Source organism: Chinchilla lanigera, unplaced genomic scaffold, assembly GCF_000276665.1.
Source record: "Chinchilla lanigera isolate Chin_1 unplaced genomic scaffold, ChiLan1.0 scaffold00084, whole genome shotgun sequence".
NCBI lineage: Eukaryota > Metazoa > Chordata > Mammalia > Rodentia > Chinchillidae > Chinchilla > Chinchilla lanigera.
In genome coordinates this window covers 4211851-4231881 of record NW_004955485.1, presented here as the reverse complement: position 1 = coordinate 4231881, position 20031 = coordinate 4211851, and the positions used below count along the sequence as shown (strand labels likewise).

Genomic DNA, 20031 nt, shown 5'->3' with positions numbered 1-20031 from the left:
TGAACATATGGACATCAGGATTGAGTTCCCAACCCATGGACTTTTGTGGGACAAATTCAAACTACTGCAGTGTGCTTGTATAAAGAGTCAGTACCGATAATTTTACTGAAGAAACTAAAATTAGCTCTGTCTTTATGGTTCAGTAGCTGCTGTTGCAAAGGCAGAATTTGAGTTCTACCAAATGTTTTAGGATTAACAATGGGGCATCTTGGGTCCTGCTGCAAGGGTCCACCTTCATTATATGAATTAATTCATGTGAATGAATTAAGGTCTATTTTTGTTCAGCTTTCCCATGGAAACAGAGTAAGTCAAGAATGGATCAATCTAAGGGGCCATCCAAACCTTTGGGTCTGCATTTTGGGGTAATTATTTTTGTCATGCTTATGAGTCCTTTTCCATTTATTCCCAGGAGCTTGGCAGTGGTCTGCATAAGTAGAGATGGAGGGTGTTATCACGAGGGAAAGAACCAGGACTAACAGTGCGGCATAGGAAAGAGGATTTAATATGAGTGCATGAGCTTTTGCTTGGCTACTAATTTGCTATGCAGTGATTGTTTGAGTTTGTCATTGACCGTGATGTATGGTTCTCAATCAATGCTCCAGATATACCTGAAGAATTATTTATAATCAACTTTACAGTTCCAGAAATCTGTAAGACTATGATTCTAGTACAGTAATTTAGGCAGGCTTGCGTATTAATAGCAATATCCCCTGAGCTCTGAAAATGTACACTCAGGTTGTTCCTTTGTGCCACTGCTTCCCAGGAGTTCGCAGCAGTCCTACTCTGAATTATGTACAGTCGGCCACTGTAATGTGCTTAATAAACAATCTTGGCATTGCTTTTCTCTTTTTTATAGAAACTGCCTATCACACACTCTACCAAAAACGATCACATCTGTATAGACGTACTATACACGAACCTGCTGGTTTCCTCAAATTTTGCCTACCAAGAGTTCAAGGTGAGTGTTTACATGGTCATTGGCTATATTTTTTGTCTTCTAAATCTGTACATAGCTTGGAGTCAAGTCAGTGGGGGTAAGAAAGGAAAAGTATGAAGAATGTGGAGGGAAAGGAAATCCAGACAAAATCTATTTGATTTTGATAATAATTTTCAGTCACTCTTATTTATGTGGCTTTTCCTCAATGTCATTTTCTGAAGGAGTGTAACAAAAAATACCACAAAACCGATCTGCTTGGGGAAACTAGAGTCCTTAAGTGCCCAAGAAGCACCCTTCAATCAAGGATGAAGAGTGTGTTAGGTGTACCCAGCTCACTTCTTCAGCCTGAGAGAAGCTTTTAGATGGAAGTTTCACATACTTGAGGTTGGCTCTGGATCCGTTGGTATTTCCTGAATCCCAGCTATTCTTTTCTCCACCACTTGGCTTTTCTGGAAAGACTCCAGATCTCTTTTACGCCCTGACACGGCTCACTTGAATCCAGCTGCCCTGATTTTTTCCACCACTCCCTATCTTGCAGAATCAGTTCTTGCTTACCTTTCTGTCTCAGGTCCCTAAATCAAGTCTTATAACAAAGAATACTATAGGTTAGACTTAAAATGTCCCCCCAGTTCTCAGGGGTTCAGAAGTGAGACTTTTAGAAAGTAATGGGTTTATGAGGGTATGCTGTTTATCAATGGGCTAATCGACTGGTGAGTTCATGGTGGAGTGTGCTGTGAGCTGGGGCCCAGTTGCAGGATGTATCTCTCCCTCTGACTCTCCCACGAGTTCTCCCTGCTTCTGCCCACCTCTGAGGTGAACAATTTTCCCCCATGTGTCCTTTAGGCCTGCTCTGTCCTTCTTGGAGATAGACAACTGTGGACTAAATGTTCAGAAACCATAAGCCAAATGGACTTCTCTTCCTTTAACTTGTGAATGGTAGACATTTTGTCCCACGGTTGTGAAGGCTGATTAATATAGACAAATAGTGATTATCGTGGATACCCATGGGTCATCGTGCTGTGGCCTCCAATCTCAAGGTGACTCCTTCTGCCTTTGTGTTTGGGTCTACCACAATGTAAGCTTTGACACTCCATCAAATTCAAGGACGCTCATTCAGCTGGGTCCCTAATGCTTCTCACATCCTTGCCAGTACTGCTTCCCTATTCCTTCCCACTTAAGTCCCAGGTTGCTTCATGACTCTGCAACTCATCTCAGTTCTTTTCTACATGCAGCGACACTGTGGGTGACAACTAACACTGTCAACTTGACTGGCTTGAGAGATGCCTTGGAGATTAGTAAAGAACGCTCTGCATATGTCTGTGAGAGTCTTTCCAGAGAGGATCACCATGTGGATCAGCCCTGAAAGTGGGCAGCACCATCCAACAGGTTTACAGCGCAGCTGGAACAGAATCAGGAGGAGGAACCTCGTGAGCACTTACAAGCTCCATCCTCCTTAAGCAGGCATCCCTCACGGCTGCCACTGGCAGTGAGCATCAGGCTCCAGCTTTGTCAGCCTGCTCACTTGAACCCACTTGACTCTCCAGAGAGCCTCCAGGCGCTCAGCCTTGGATTGCCCTGTATCTTAGGGCCTTCTTTTTTTTAGGCTTTTAGCTTTTTATATCGAGCAGCTGTGGGATCCTCCGACCCTCCACCAGGCAGACAGGTATTGATGGACTATTCCACTTCTAATCCTACAAATCAATCTAATACAACCCCTTTTATAATAACACATATGTGTATTTTACTAGTTATGTTCTTCTGAAGAACCCTGACCATATGGATCTGGTACTATGAATGAAGCAGAATGTTATGGGTTAGATCTAAAATGTGCCCCAGAAGCCATCAGATCATAGGAGCTAAGCTCACCAGTGACTTAATTCAGTGATGAGTCTGTAGCTGAACGTGCTTTTAGGAAAGGGGGCCTGGTTGGAGGCCGTGGGTCACTGAAGGGTTTGACATAGATGGGCATTTTCTTGTCCCTGGCCCTTTCCTCTCTGCCTCTCTTTTTCCTTGCTCTGTTTGCAGATTTCCACTGTCACATCCTTCCACCATGATGCATCTTCCTCTCCTTTAAGTCATTAGTCTCGGGTATATTGTCATAGCAACAGACAACTGGGTTCTCACCAGCTGAACAGAAGCAAATGCAAAACAAAGCCAAATTAAAAAGTTGCTTGTCAAAAGTTTCTGTATATGATAGAGATCCTGGGCTTCACTTCGGAGAAACTGTCCACCTACGAGTAAAAGTGAGGAAGAAAGATCTTGCCTTTCACTGCCTGGTGCATGCACTAGAGAATCACACTATTGGATTCAAGCTAATAGGTCAAGCCATGTCTTTCTCTACACAGCTTACATAAGCTGTATGAGCTGCCAGCTTATAGAATACTTACCGTTGGTATTTGGAAAACTCTTCCTCTATATCCACATGTTTACCAAAATTAATACCAAATATCAATTCTTTCTTACTCTGGAGATCTAAGATAGCCAAGCTCCCCATGCATTGCACCAAGTAAAGTCAAAATGGTTCATCTTTATTTGTGTAGTGCAATAGCCAGGCCTGACGCAGGATTTGGTGTGTGCTTTCATAAGAATGACAATTCTTTTTCTTGTGTAAACTTTCTCCACAACTGGAATGGAGCATGGCATGCCATACAGTTTTCTTGTTTTGAAACATCTGTAATTTGTAGCTCATCTACAAGAGAACTGGAGGAGAGGGCGTGTAGAGGGAAAAGAGGAGTTGGCATATCCATTCGAACTTCTGAGCTGAAATTCTTACCTTACTACTTTAGTGAGATCTGGATGGGTGACATGAACTATTCAGATTGATGTTTTCATGTCATTAAGTAAACATACTCATCATAAAATATTTGCATGTTGTAGGTAGCTTATCCCTTAAATCCTTAAAATCAGCAAAATACCTAATGCAACACCACTTTTAACACTTCTCTTTCCCTATGTTTCTTTGCCCTTTACACATCCCTTCCAACCCTTCCTATCCTCCCATAATGTGGTCCCAAAACTTTTGAACTATCATTCTATAAACTAAAGAGGCCAAACAGAAGGAATAGTATTTTCAGCACATTTGTAAATACGTGTAGAAATTAATAATGATGCACCAGACAGACCAAATAGCTTTCTGATTTGTCTGCCACATTAAAAACAAACAAAAAATATTACCTACCTTTCTTTCTTGATAGAATTGCTAGATTATTTCTATGGGAAAATCTTACCCCATGTTAATTATTTCCTTCTATGCTTGGTAGTTTAGGGGAGAAAGAGAGAGAGAGAGAGGGAGAGAGAGAGATTGAGAGAAAGAGAGGAAGGAAGGAAAGGGGGAGGGGGAGAGGGGAGAGTGGAAGAGAGAGAGAGATTTAATCGACTCATGTCCTCATGTCTACCCTCCCCAGATACATCTATTAAATCTCAAACAGAGGAGAGGCTCTGAAGAGCAAGAAGGAAGGATTGAATCTTTTCTGGGCATTCTTCCAGACAGAAACTTGGCCAGGCATGCTGCTGAGGACAACTGTGTCTGCTTTGCTTTTGAGCCTTCTGAAATACAGCATTGTGAAGCATTTGGAAAACAGTCCACATTGTACTGAGCAGCTCTCTATTTTTTAATCTGGCATGCAACTGTGCTTTGATAGAGAATGAATCCAGTGAGGCTTCTGAGCTCTGTGACTGTGCTCATGAGTGAGTCTTTTCTGTTCTCGGTGCTTCACTTTTACCAGATATAAAATGTCCCTACTTAGGAAACCTATGTGGATTAAAGACAATGAATATATAATAATGCATGATGTCAAACTGTAGTTTCTCTACAATTTCTATTATCATTCATGTATCTCCATCACAAATTCCTTATTTTACACTGTTGTCTGATTTATGAATTATTGAATATGAATAATTTTCTGTTGTTTTGTTTTTGTTTTCCATTTAACACTTCACTCTCGCATGGGAATTAGAACCTTCACAGCCTTTTGCTGTCTGAATTCAGTGGTCACACACACGCTCACACCTGGGTTTGGACCTGGACTGGGCACTTTGAATGTAGTTTACTTTTTTCTTCACAGCCAACAATGCCTGTGTCCCAGCCTTGGCCAATGAGAACTTCCTGCCCCAACTTGTGCAGCAGACCCTCAGCTAATCCAGCCCCAGCCATGTGTAAGTGGGTATGTGTATGTAAGTGTGCGGTAAGCGAGGTTGGCGTCCTTTGGTGAGGAAAGGTGCTGAGTAAAGTCAATTAGCTGCTGGCTGGACAGTGAGCAAGCTGGCCACACAAATGAAAGCGGAGAGTGCTCTCCAGCAGCTTTGGCATTTTGTCTCTTGAGACCTTGAGTCATTTCTCAAGGACTTTCTGGCCTCCTTCCTCACCTCAGTCTGGAGCTGACTGCACTTGCTGAAGAATAACAGAAGTTTTTGATAGCACTGGGTCAGGAGAGTCAACATACACAGTCTGGGTAAATCTAGATCTCCATTAACAGCAAAACTGGGCTGTAACTTCTATAACTCCTTTAATCATTTCTGAGAATTCATTTCCATGTGTGTATCTGAATAATGTGTAAATGTGAATGTACATACATTTACCTTTTTATATTCTGTAAGGTTTTATTATGTATATATGGATATGGATATATATGTATATATGAGAGACAGAGTTCTCCAAAGCTGCAAAATGTATGGACACTTCAAGAAGAAAAACTTGTATAAATATTTTAATATTAAACTTATTGAGACATGAGATGAATACAAATTACCTCTGGCCTCTACAATGACAAGAGGTGCTCAAAGTGGTGGCCATGAGCTCCGAATATTTATGAGTAGGGCAAACGGCTGCTTGGGTAACCTTGGTCACTGAGATCTAGACTTGGTCACTGCTGCATGTACATTTTCAGGTTCTTCTCTAAGGGGTGGCAGTGTGGCGGGTTTTCTGTGATATATGACATCCTCTAAGATCCCACATACAAGAATAATACCATCTGTTGCAGAAACATCATACAATTTTCTTTTCCTAAAGTAGCAATATACATATTTTTGGTGGGCTCTCTATCTATATATATGTTACATTGATAGCAAAGTTACACTTTAAAGATTTTAATATTTGGTAGTTCATGAATTAAATTGCAGGTATCATAATAGCAAAATTATATTCTCCTCACGATATAAATTCAATTTGAGAAAGGAGAAAATTGTTTATCTAAGTAAGCAATTTTGATTTATCAAAGGAATTTAAGTATACATTGTCAATAACTATGGATTATTCTATGAAATTTCACGTACTGTTTATGAATAATTGTGCAATAAATTTAATGAATATAATTATCTTGGATTTAGTTCACAATGTATTTCTTATAAGTTTTATTTAACGTAGAATTTTTTCTGAATACACAATTCATTTTTGGTATTTGAATCAAACCCTATGCTTCATATGTGCTAGGTCTGTGCTCTACCACTGAACTACATTCCCAGCCCTATGTTTTTTGGATAAATCATTACCATACTGTGCAAAGTTTTACATTTTGCTCTTAACATCACATGAGAATTTTACAGTCATGAAATATTCTTTGCAAAGAATTTTAATGTAAGCTTTCTGCTTTATTATGCTTAAATAAATACCAATCTCTTATTAACTAGTTTATACTTCTGTAAGCTATTAATACATATGCACAATTTGAGGCATGTTTTGAGATAGCTCAACAGTGTTTTACTGTTATTAACTGAAACTTATTGTTAAACATTTCAAAGCCTTCTTAGTTTATTTTCTATCACGTATCTCATGTCCTGATCACACAATTGTCTTTAAGGAGGAGTTCTGACCACAGTTTACCCTTCTTGGGACTAGGTGTCCCCTTTCCAAATATGAGTTTCTTGGGTTGTGTGGTGGAGTGGGAGCTGTGGAGTACGTTGAGATTCTGCAGCTCCAAGCCCTGTGGAAAGGCATGGGAGCTGGTGCCTCAGCTGAGATGTGATGAATGCAGTGATGACTGTGTTCACTTCTTACCTTCTCCTCTCTCTGTCAAGCAGGACTGCTTTTTGTCCTCCAGGACACACAAGTTACCGCTAATCTACCACTTGCATCAGTCTGTTCTACTCCAGGACACGTTTTTGAAAATATAAATTTGTTTTAGTATGATTGATAGATTAGGAAATTATTTGAGGATAATTCAAATGTGCTTGCTTATTATGCACAATTTTGTCATTGAGAAATAGGCGGTGGACTCAGAAAACTGCACGCGGCTGAAACTAGCTGTGTAAAAGTATATATAATACACACACACACACACATATACACACACACTCTGCAGACGTTTGCGGCTGCCCTCATTGACCTTGTATTTGAGCGGCACGCTGCCCACGTGTGGTGTTACAGGTTTGCTTCTGAGTTCAGGTGACTCTTTTCCCATCTGACAGGAACTCACAAGCTGTCCTCATTCCAGCCCACACTTTCACAAGGGAAGTGCAGGTCTTTTCCGAGTGTTTTATTCCTGTTTCTTAATCATTTCATGGGTGTAAACTGCGCTACCATTGTAAGTACGCTTGTATCTTTTTCTCGGTACATACAGATTCCCATTATGCTTAGACATAGGAAGGTGTTGTGCATTTTGCCTCCCCCACTTTGCTTCCTAAGCTTTGTGTGTTTATTGTTCTATTTTGCACAGGGAGGTGGTTTTTCAGGACACACACGTTATACGGTACTAGGACAACTGACCGTATATGAGATTCTCCGGGGGAAAATATGGGCAACTCAGAAGCACTTACAGTTGTTTGGACTCAAAATTGCTTGTTTTCCAAGGCTGACTTCAAACTCACTGGGACCATGCGTGTGTCTCTCAAAGACTGGCTCCTCTTCAGTTCGCAGATCCAAGAAAAGTTTGCTTCTCATCTCAAACTTTTTGCCTCCAAGACCAAATCCTCCCTTGCCCCTTCCCACCCCCACTCACTCTGCTGCTCATCGAGTTTTATTCTTACTTTCAGTGTCTTGTAATTACCTTGTAAGAATGACAGACTAGTACACATCAAATTCCATCATTTTCCATTGTTCCTATTAGAATATATGCTTCACGAAGGCAGATGTTTTATTTTTTTTTTTTTTTTGGTTTTTCTCCGGTACCGGGAACCGAACTCACGACCTTGCGCTTGCCAGGCAGGCGCTTTTGCCGCTGAGCTAAATCCCCAGCCCCGGCAGATGTTTTATTTGACATCTTGGCAGCTCTGTTAGTAGCACTGCAGTGTCTGTTACATTAGGTCAATAAATACCTGCATTTTTCAAACCATGGGTTCTTTTTCACGTATTCAACACTGAAATTTTATAGTACTATTGCCTTGCGTGTGTCCATCTGGAATTACTTCGGAAATGCCCCTCCATGACAGAATCAACCAAACGTGCACTTTCCAAATCCTATTCCTTAGGAACTGATGAGCAAATTATAGAATGATTCAGAAGCTAAACATAGCCCTCTGGTTGTTGTTCCACTTTCTAGCCAATATTTTTCCCTTTCTTTTTTCTAAACTGCAATTATTTAACTTAAATGAGTACCTAAGAATAGTTCCCTGAATATAGCAGCTTTACTGGTAATGGACGAGAAGGGCTGGAAGGTGTTGATTCTTGACAAACAGCAATTGGACATGTAATTAGAGGTGCTAGCTGGGTTAGGCTTGACCCGTAAAGCCCCCTCAGAGATCACTGCTGAATAAAATAGACTGGCTTACAATGTTAAATGGAAAATCAAGGGTTGAGTTTCATCCAACATTTATCTATTGCCCCCTAATGGCGATGCCTAGTGCTAGATGCTAAAAGAATAAAAATAAAGTGAATTAAAACACCCTTCCATGAATTATCATAGCACCAAGTAAGAAGGGAATAAAGTGCCACACATCATTATGACGATGTTAAGTTCCACGTATGTGTTGCTCTCTGTGTGTGGAAAAAGCCCCAGAGAAAGGAGTACCTTTGCACTGAGCATCTTTGCACTGCAGGAGACTGTTGAACTGATGTGGGCTGAACTCAAGAGTCATCAATGTTCTGACCCTGTTAGACCTTCAGGAAAGCTAAGGTTTTGTGCCTGCACCAATATTTCACCCAAATGTGCTCACACTGTGCCCTGAGAAATGCTACTTAAGTAGTCAAGCCACATGGCTGAATACACTGGGACCCAGTCCACTTATTTATTTTCCACTCACTTTTAAATTGAGTATTTGGGGCTGCTAAGAATGATCCACCCACTCAGAAAACCGGAGCTCAAAGAGGTCTTCTTATTCCAAATAATATGCATGAAGATACTGAAGCTTTTATATGGTAAAGAGATTTGTCAGGTCTCAGCTGGCACAGCCAGAAGGAGAACTCCCATTCCTGGTCTCTGCTCCAAGTACTTTCTTCCTATTCTACCATCTGAGGCTTTAGCACTCCCAGATTTCAATTCATAGCATGCAGCTTTGGCCCTTCAGTAACTACAATGTTGTGAAGAAATATCAAACGGCTTGTTCCCTATTGATAACTTATAATTTTAAACTAATAACAAAGAGCATGTTACACATGCAAAAGTAGCCACTTTGAGTTTTAAATGGCAGGGTGTAATTTAATAAAGTGACATGTGCCATATAGTCAACAGAAATGCAGATAAAATTCAGGTCATAGAATATATTCTACTTTGTTAGTAAAAAAAAAAAAAAAAAAAAAAAAGCCTTCAAGCCAGTAGTGTTAACCATATTCTCATGCAATTAGCCTTTATGAAAACCTAAAAATGCACTACTTTTATATCTACAGTGAACACAAAGTTTTGGGATTAAATAAAAACCCCTGAGGCAAAGACTTTAGAGACATTATCTGTTTAATAAATATGATTGTAAAAGCAATAAACAAGAGCAATTATACATTACACTACATAGTATTTAACAAAAAATACATCAAAAAAGTCATTTTAAAATTAGAATTAGTTCCAATACTATAAGAAAACTTTCATTGTTTTTAAATTGGCTTCCTATAAAAATAAGTTGGCAAATGAGGATTTCAATGCTCAGTTGGAATCCTGGAAAACACAGAACGGATGCCAAGCACCCCACTGCTCTCAAAGTTGCTGTTTGGAACTTCTGAAAAAAAAAAGCAAAGCAAACCTCTGCATTTTGGACAGGGAATCCAATTAGGAGTAAGGCAAAGGAGGAAACGTTGGTTGGGTAGTTCAGGTACAGCATGCACAGTTTGCCTTCCGGCGCTTTAGAAAATGTTGCAGTATCAGATTTTTAGCCTGCCCTGAATATACCTTCTACATCCGTCCCTCAGCATCTTCCTCTGGCCCTAAGCCCACCAAGCTCTTCGTTGGGTTTGCACCTGCTGTTAGTGAGTAGGTAGGCACTTGGGTCCCTCCCGTTTGTAGGTGCTCATTTCTTTCTCTTTGGGAGTGAGTTGGAATGGCATAGCGTGGTGGTTCTCACCTTCAGCACACACCAATCACCTGGAGGATTTGTTGAAGTAGATTACTGGGTCCAGTGTTACCTAGCAATAGTGACTTAGTAGGTCTGGATACAGACCCAGTATTTGCAGGTGATGCTGATACTGCTGGCCTGGTACCACACTCTGAGAACCTCGTTAAGGGTACAGGAACTATGGGGTTCCTTCTCCACAGTAAGTACCTTGCCTCACCTGTCACCTACAATGCGAGGGAACTTTGAGGACAGGCACATGAGGACACTGGAGATGCCGAATCTATATCTGGTCACCTTTGGTCGCTTTCCAAAACACCAGGCATCTCATGTCTGCCTCTACTTTACATTAGGACATACAGCCCTTCTTCCTTACATCTTTTCAATCATTTAGGTCATTAATAAGCTATTTTCATAATACTAGTCCAGGCAAGGCACTGTGCTAGATTCAGAATGTTATTCCCCTTTTCATAATTTTCCAATTAAAATGAATTGAACTGCAACTCAGAGGACTCCCTGTGCTCTTTTGTAAATCTGTTTTGATTTCTAAACATGTTGTCTTCCAGATTAAATTCGGGAGGCTCCGATTAAAGAGCATCGGTGAGGATGTTCTCTACAAGATAGGAAGCCTGGCAGGCTGGGGATCAATGATGTTCTACAAAGAGGTCGTCGCACCAAGCAGAGTCCACTGCCCTGACGGAGGTGGGACATCCTCCACCATAAAACACTCTGCTTGACTAACTCCTGACAGTAGCTTTTCTACACTTCTCCTGCCTGAGCTACACAAAGGTCTGGATCATCGGGATCATTTGGAAGTCCTCATCATCACTAGCGCCTCTTTTCCACCCTGTTGTGTCCTTGGAAACACAGCCAAGAAGGCAGGTTTTTCTAACTGGTATAATAGATCTACTCTCTTCTGCCCTTAGAGTGGGCTTTGTCTAGGCATGGCGCTGAAGGGGCTTCAGTAGCAGACAGGTTTTTATTTCCTTCTTTCTCTGGGCCTTTTTCATGATTGTCCTTGGAAAACTGGGGCTGCTTCATACTTTGAGGATTGTGAGCATTTCTTTCACTTTACTGTAGTCAGCTAATTCCTCCAATTCACACTGACTTTCTTTCCCTTTACTGACACCACGGCACTCGGAGATCAGAGAGCACAAGTGAAATCACTGGGATCACTCTAAATAATCAAAATCTCATCCTAATGTACGATAAGACCTATTTTCTCAGATTTTTGGACACTCCAACATTAACTCTGTTCACCTGCTTCTCCTGTTAAAATCAGTTTTATTTCACAAATATTTTTATTCTACTATAAGAGAGGAATATTGGCCAACAGCAACTATCACAGAAGAAACCCTCCTGCATATTGTTATACATTCAAAACACATCTCACAAGTCTCCCATGGCCTGACCGCGCAAAGTTTCTGTTAATGTGTGACAACACTGCCAGTATCCGTATGCTTTCTTTTCCAAAGTACAGAGCCCAGTTTGGGTTGCTTTGCATGTATCAACTCTTTCACGCACATTGCATGTTTCCAGGTGGGGAAAGGCAGGGATATTTGGCAAAGGCGGCTCTGGAGGAGGAGAAGAAGGGTACATGGAATGGTCCCTGCAGGGCAGGGTGCAGTTTGGTCGGTGTGCAGGGAGTCTGGCATGCTTGGCCGTGTACAGAACTGACAGAGGTGAAGACTTGTGGGATCAGGGTCGGCAGAAGCTAGGCCAGTACTTAGGAAATGTGAGCATTAATGTTCAAAATCTAGCAACGTGTCTGGGAAGAAAAAGTGGGAACACCTGAAGGATAACTTGGGGGTGGGAGGGAAAAGATTCAAAGACATCAACATGGTTCCAATTTTAGCAGACGTGCTGCTGCAGCAAGCACCCCGGCCACTCGCGAGAGGCAAACCAATGGGAAAGCAAAGCAACCGTGACCTACCAGGAAAATGCCATTTTCTACATCATTTGGGATGAAAATAAAGAAAGCTGCGAGGAGAAAAGCTGAACAGGAAACAGCGGTCCGTTTCCGGCATGCTGTTTCCCTGCTTCCCTTCCCTCCCTGCTGCACCTGCATGCATGGATCTTCAACTTGCATCTTTGTCCCTGTGGCCAGAGAGAATGGAGAGAGAGGGCAGCCCGCGGCCACTGCTGACCAACAGGGCTGCCGACGCTAACTGAGAAGGGAAACTGACACTGAGGAGGGCGGGACAGAGAAACAGCTCAGGGTTTCAAACTCCTGTGCATGTCTTATGAAAAGGCCTGAGATGGCTAGTCCACCCATCAGCCTGCAGTGCTGAAAGAGCTGTTAAATCTAGAGCCAAGAATATTTCCAAAAATGCATGCAGATTTCCTTGGCCTATATATGTTATGAATTTTCTACAAACACGACCGATCAGAAAAAAGAGAAGAGAAGGAGAGGGGAGTGTTTTCCATTAAAATAGAGCACCTGTACACTACCCCTCTGAACATGTTCTTAAGTTAGTGTCCACATGCACAGGCTTAAAGCTAAAAACCCTTGTTGTCTGTGTCGGAAGAATTAAAACGTCCCGATGCAGTGAGTGTTTGTTTGTTTGGATTTTGGTTTTTTTTTTTTTTTTTTATTGTTTGTTTGTTTTGTTTGTTTTACTGGCGTCCTCCATTCAAACATTTACATAGGTAGGGATTTCTTTTGTGCTTTGATTCTCAGCAACTATGGAAATACTTCCTGGCAAAATAGGAAACAGAACAACAAAGGAAAGAAAAAAAAAAAAACATGAAGTTAGTGGTCATGAAGGATGATGTACTTGAGAATTGCGAAATTCTTTCCTGATCAGCAGGTCGCCTGCAGCCTTTGGGGGTTTTCCTTAAATTGCAAATTGTGCCCCAGCAGATCCCCGCTTTGGCGTTGAAGGTGGAGTGGCTTGTCTTGCTCTTTGCAATCGGAGAGATGAGTCACCAGGTTGAGTAGAAGGGGAGGGAGGGGAGGGTAAAGCTACTCTCCTAAGAGAAAACGTGTAACACTTACTCATTTAATGACACTGGAAATGGAAAAGTGTCAGAGACGGTAATGGACTTCGGTAATGTTCCTGGCGAAGGAGGAATTGCTACTTTAATAAATAAACAGCTGCTAGGCTTCATACCCCGTGGAAATGGGACTGAAAATCAAATGACCCCCCAAATGCAGCATTTTTCACACTTTAGAAGTGAATGGACAGGGTGAATGCTTCTCTGGACGTGAAGACAGAAAAACCTTTTTTCCTTTTTAACCCAAAGCTATTATATATTTATCACCTTGTCTCCCCCGATAAAAGAAAATGCACTGTCAAAATTGGACACCAGATGTGGCTGCAGTTGTCCCCGTTGTCTATGATGTAAGCCAGTTACTGCATTTACGCTTCCCCTTACTACAGCCACAGATCTCCCCCTTCTCGATCTGAAGACAGGGTTCTGTTCCTAATTATACACTCATCTTTTCCCAGCTAACAGATTAGAAAGCTTGTGTAAGGGTACTCTAGGCAGTTTGGCATTATGACTTTGGAGTGATGTGTGAACAGTCATATAATAATTTATCCAGCACAGTCACCAGTGCAGGGTCTAGATGGAAATATTCCCAGCTTCAACTCCTGCAGCCAACAGACAGGAGGAACCAAAGAGAGACACGGACCAGCCATGGTGGTTCCATGAGTTTGTCTAAATTCCTGGACAACTTCCTCTGCAATAAATAGGACTGAGGCACCAAACTTCAAAGTCTACACCTAGCTGTGGGATTCCCAAGTGTACTCCATGGGGAAGAAGATTAAACATGACAAAGTCCGTTTGGGGTCTTCGGGTAAAAGGCAGCCAGAAAAGAGGACAGCGTCTGTCTATCACTCTATCATAGTCCAACCCTGTGATCAGTCTTTCTCAGGAGCCCTACACTTGACTCTTCTGCAAACTTCATGCCTCTTGTCCTGAAGTTCTCAGGTTCCATGTCTCCTGGGGGACAGTTAATGGCTAGAAAATGGCTAGATTAAAAATAAAAATGCCCAGGTGGTCTGGTTTGCCTCTTTCATTATATCCCTTCCCTGCAATAATCCTGGAGCACTTCACCCTCTTTAGGTCTGTCTCAAGCTGAGACTTCCACATCTTGTTCTGGTCAGTACACCCACTGTGACATTGTAGCTCAAATCCTGCCCAGCCACCAGCCCACCAGCCCCAGCCCCTGAGAGCTCTCTGTCTAATACAGTGGTAAAGCAAGTTCTAGGTTACTTGTCATTAACATTTGAAGTCAGTGTTTCAGAGAAGGTTTTTGCAAAAAGAGGAATAAATTAATGAAAGGTAAAAAAAACTAGATAGGCACAAGAAAGACGCATCTTAGCTGTTTCTCCAGAGGTGTTAGAGCAGAAAAAAATAGTTACATCAAGCCAGAAAGAGGTTAGGGGGAGTCAGCCATTGACTACGCAGGCTGGACAGCTAAAGGCTACTGGGAATCATTTACCTATGAGCTGTGACTCCACCTTCTCATCTACAAGCTGGCCAGGCCTCCTTAGTTCAGTGTGAGGGACACTGGCCCTGGTTTCAGTGTGACTGCCTGGACTGATCATCTCTTGTTCTTTCTCATTCTGCATCTGGGCATAAACATTAATTCCCGGGATCTTCCTAAAATATTAACAGAAACCGTCACTGCTCTGGGTGGGAAAAGCTGATGTGTGCTTCTGAACCTGTCAGAAAAGGGAGAAGTAGGAAGACCCCTGGACAAGAACGGAGGGACACGCACCTTTTGAACTTGTAGATGACGAACACAGCCAGTCCCACAAACACCACCGAGAGCAGCATCAGCATGGCGGACCCACTGTGGGTTGGTGTGAGATCCACCAGCGGGGCTACGGGAGGAAACAAGGCTCCATTAGAAGCAAGGACTCGGGGTAGGTTGCAAAACACCAGGTAGGATGCACACACAAGCACAGACGGCCCAGCTGACGTGAGCAAGTGTGTGTCTGTCCCCGCCTCCAAATGCTGCAGCTGGCTGGTCCAACCATGACAGTGGGACAAGAGAAAGCACGGACTCTGGGCTCAGGGTTATCGCTTCCAGACCTGCTCGTCCACTTGCTTCCTGTGCGACCAGGGCTAAGTTGCCCCACCTTAACGTGCCTTGTGTGGTTAGAGGAGAATAAGAATACACCCCTCACTGGATGATTGTGAGTGAGCTAATGTGTCTAACTTCTAAGCCACCTGTCAGTAATAGCTTTTAGGTCTTCTACTTAAGCTATTAGTAGTAGTAGTATGAATACGCATATTCCTTGGGGTGGGCTGGGCTTACATCCTGATAAACTCCTTGAAAGCTGAAAGTACTGTAAGACAAAAAAGCCCTGAATACACTTGGCCTATCAAGCATCACAGAGTAGCCTGAACCATTACGAACGTGTTCCAAACACTAGCGGAAATACCTCATGGGACTGACTAAATGCGGCACTGAGGTGGAAATCCGAAGGGCTCTATGTGTGTGTCTTTGTACGACTGCAAAGTTGCACATCAAGTCCAACCATCAAAGGGACCATTTACTTATCATAGTGTAATATTAATAATTACTACACACTCCTGTGGCCTTTTTCCCACTAAGAAATCAGACGACAAGTCACCAATCGTAATATTTTTATGAATTACCCAACCCCGCAAAGACCCATCCACTGTGAGATGAACTAGAAAGTGCTGAAGCGTGCTCACGTCTTTGCACACAGAAAACTCATGGCTAAGTAAACGCTAGGCAAGGGCCATCCCTCAGGGGCAGCAGCCGACGTGTGCCACACAGGTCTCTGCACAAATCCCCAGTCCTCTCAGCTCACACCGTGGAGTTCTAGTCTCTCCCGCATGCTGACTTCTCTCAGACAAAACAAGATTCTGCAGGCATAAATCTCCCTGAGTTTCCTTTTCTAGGGCGCACTGGAAAAACATCTCTTTCCATCTGCAAATCTTCTTCCATTTCAGGTTCAAACCTGCTGAACACGTTATGACTTCATTTGCAATTAATTTCTACCCTCTCAAAAACTGACATTTTGCAAATATGGCATAGCTCAAGCCGAAGCAAAACAATCCAGTGTACTCTGTGAAAGCCAGAATGCTGACCTTTACCTTCTGTCAATTTAAGCAAAGGCTGATACCCAAAAATGCAGGTGACCTTTAAGACCTATTTTCTGTGGCTTGTCTCTGTTGAGAGCAGAGAGGGCAGCATTCTGGTCATTCAGGTAAAAAGGTTCCAGAACAAGCGACTGTAATCTTGATGGTCTCAGACAAGACCGGGAGCTGCCTCTGCTCTGTCTGGTATGTGCAGAGTTACATCCCAGCCTCTCAGTGGTCCCCGTGCAAACGGTATTTCAGATAATCACAATATTTTGTTGTAAAAAAGAAATGCAGCCTTCTTTCTCAGAAAATAGGCTTCGTCTGTTTAGCAGAGTTAGCTTTTGGGGAACATTGAGTATAAGGAAACCCCTGTTATTCTCTTTCCCCTGAGAGGCAAGCGGCATCCACCTTTGGAGAGGGAGCATGTGTCTGCGAGGAGACATTGTGGCCCTGCTGCAGGTGAAACGCTCAAGGCAAATGTGTCTCAGTGGCAACAACAGAGTCAGAAAGTCTTCAGCTCTCACACTGCAACTGGTAAGATAGTGTCAAGGGAACAGGACAGGGGCTGGGGTTGTAGCTCAGCGGCACAGCGCCTGCCTGGCAAGCACAAGGTTGTGAGTTCGATTCCCAGTACAGGAAAAAAAACAACAACAAGAAAAACAAAAGGGAACAAGACACCTTCCACTTTCCTAGACATGATCTCAATTGATCTCTCCACCCACAGAAAGCAGGGACTATGCACCCTGCTATACAGGTAAAAGCAGTGGATTTCTTGCTGGTTAATGTCATGCCAAAGGCCATGGAACTAGTAAACTGGAGCACAAATACTTGAGCACACATGCATGAGCACACACACACATACAGCCACATTCTCTATATACTCAACCAGTGGAAGATAATCAGAAATTTAAAATATTAACAGGAGGCACACATTAAAATATTTTAAAACACAGATGTACTCCTACCACAAACTCTAAATTTAGATCATGTATGTATATATATACATATAAAATCATACACATGCGTATATCTGCATACCTACATATATTTATAGATGGAAGGAGGAAAGGGAAAGAGGGAGTACAGAAGTTAAATGAAGCCTTGTGTGCCTCGTGTCAGCCTCACTGACAGCCAGACTTGCTCTTTCTCTGTCCCCTCTCATCCGCACAACTCTATCCACTGGATTGTTAGAAGCAAATTTCAGATCAAATATAATTTTATCATCTGCAATTCTAAGGGATGACATTGCTGTTTGTCTGTCTTCTTCTCCATTACCACAACACTGCCCTCACGCTGAAGAATAAGGAGATATTTTAAAGGCTGTTTGCTAATGCGACCCCTTAACCTAGCAGAGAACAAGTGGAAGCCCAGAGAGGGCCAGAAACAGTTCGGCTGGTGGAAGAAAGGGCTACCGTTAAACTCCTCACCACCGGCTGAACGCTCGGTAGTATAACCAGAATGACGCTCTGGTGCAGCCAAGAGCAAGGCAGGGCTCACTAGGCAGAAGCACCTGAAATTCTGGAAAATTAAAAGAAAATCACCTTGGCCGGGCTCTCAGGAACACAAAAGCAGACTCGCTCTCCGTTTCTGTCTCTGTCTCTCTCTTTCCGTTCTCTTCCCTTCCCTCTACCATCTCTCTCCACTACATGGTAATCTCTCAATCCTAAATCATTCACACTCAAATCATCACTCTTAAAGAAGCTACATCAACACCACTGGATAATTAACACGCTCTTTTGGGAAAAACATGCTTCTGCACGGGAGTTTGAAAATGTGCGTCATGTCACCTTCCCCCTGCCCAGCTCTGCAAGAGGCAGAACACAGCAGCAGGAAGAGACTGGGCAACACCACCCTCTGCGTTCCCTGGGTGCTTCTGCTTGCTGAGCTGTGCCTGAATATAAACGGGTTTATCACTCCTCCGCACAGCAGCAGCTGCATGTCTTACTCGGCCTAACACTTAGGCGCGTTTGTGCACGTTGTGCTGAGGAATGGAATTGGGTGATAAATGGGCTTTGCCTTGTTGTGTGGAATTAGCATAAATTCATCCCTCTCCAATTACAGCCTCAACAAAGAAGACCTGTGGGGAAAAAGTGCTGAGCAGTTTTTTGCCATTATAAATACACAGAACAAAAGACGGACACAAGCAATACTCCAAATAACTCGCCATTTCCAAGCCCTGATGCTGACACACATCATTTGTAAAATCCCGAGAGTGTCCTAGAAATGCTTTGAATTATTACATTCTATTCAGGAGGACTTGGGTCATTATAATAAGGGGGGTACTTAGAGCAATAAACACATCTTCTTATGCAAAGTGATTAACATATAGTAGGTGCTAAATTAATGTTGTAGTGTGTATATGAGAATAAACCCCTGTAGAGCTAACTCATTGATCTGGTTCCTTTCTGGAATCAGATCCTGGGTCTGTCACTTGTGAGCTACATGACTCAAGCTGAAACTCAGTTTCCTCATTGCAACATGGAAATAAAAGTAGCATTTAGGGGCAGTTAGTTGTGAGAATAAAATGAGATGGACTCCATAAAGCACTGTCAGTGTCTGGCGCACAGCACAGGCTGGCATTTTTCACTGTCACGTTACTATGAGCACATGTCTGAAAGCAGAGCTTGTGGGAAAACAGTCCTGAAAGGTGATTAACACTCTCCATGGTGAGGTAACTTAGAGAAATGTTACACGTGCCATTTCCCCGCTGGAGATTCATGACACACATCAGTGTATGAAAGGTGCACAGTCCTGCAGGAAAGAATTCATTGAAATTTACCACAGTGCTTCCAAATCCATTGGTCTACAGACTCTGTGCAGACCGGGGCCCTGGGCACACTCCAGGAAATCCTCTGCTTGAGCATCACTTTCCCATTTGCTGCAGCTTTGCCCCGTGCTTGGTTTATGCCCAAGTTTAACGTCAGTGGGACAGCAACATCACCCACGCAGGCTGTGCAGACGCCTTCCTGCTGTCTGTGGCCACTCTCATTCTATCGAAGGGACCTTCTTGGCGAACTTCAACCTGCACTATGAGTCTGAAATTCTGAACTCTAACTATACTCCTCACGCAAACGTTAATGCCGTCGAGAAGTTGCAAAAGCAAGTTCATTCTACCTTCCTTTTTTTTTTCTTTTCCTGCCTCCAAAGCAGAAGCAAGGCAGGTTTTAGTTACATGCCTTGAATAAAAAAATCCACATGATCTGAACTCATTTTGTTCTGTGTTGTTGTTTTTGGTGGGTGGAGGGATGCAGGTGATAGAGCTAGGGCACCAAGAACAGCTTCGTGAGAGCGCAAGACGGTCAGAAGGACTTCCACTTGCAAAGCAACCTCCCTGGGCCAATGTGCCTTCCCTCTACTTCAAAGCAAACCCAGTCACAGGCGTCCTAAAGGTCACTCCTCTGCATCGGCACACAGCCATGGGACGGGGAGAGGGCTGGGAAGGCGTGGCTAAAGGAAGTAACACTGGAAGGCCATCACAGTGAGACAGCTCTGCGGCCTGGCGGTCTGTGTCAGCTACCGACGCTCAGCTCAAGTGTGAGCTTGATTTATTTCACTAGTGTAGAAACCCGAAAGAGTAAATAAAACCAAAGTGTACAACAGACATTACGGAAGGGAGA

General features: G+C 42.9%; 1 protein-coding gene across 1 annotated transcript in view; it reads right to left on the bottom strand.

Moving 5' to 3' along the window:
* Positions 1-9738: 9738 nt before the first annotated feature.
* Positions 9739-20031, bottom strand: part of Sorcs1 (sortilin-related VPS10 domain containing receptor 1) — a gene marked incomplete at its 5' end in the record, with an annotated part of 503138 nt that continues 492845 nt past the window's right edge. Inside the window, 3 exon segments of the mRNA XM_013504127.1 lie at positions 9739-13043; positions 14796-14956; positions 15075-15180. Of these exon segments, the coding sequence (XP_013359581.1) occupies positions 12979-13043; positions 14796-14956; positions 15075-15180 (332 nt within the window).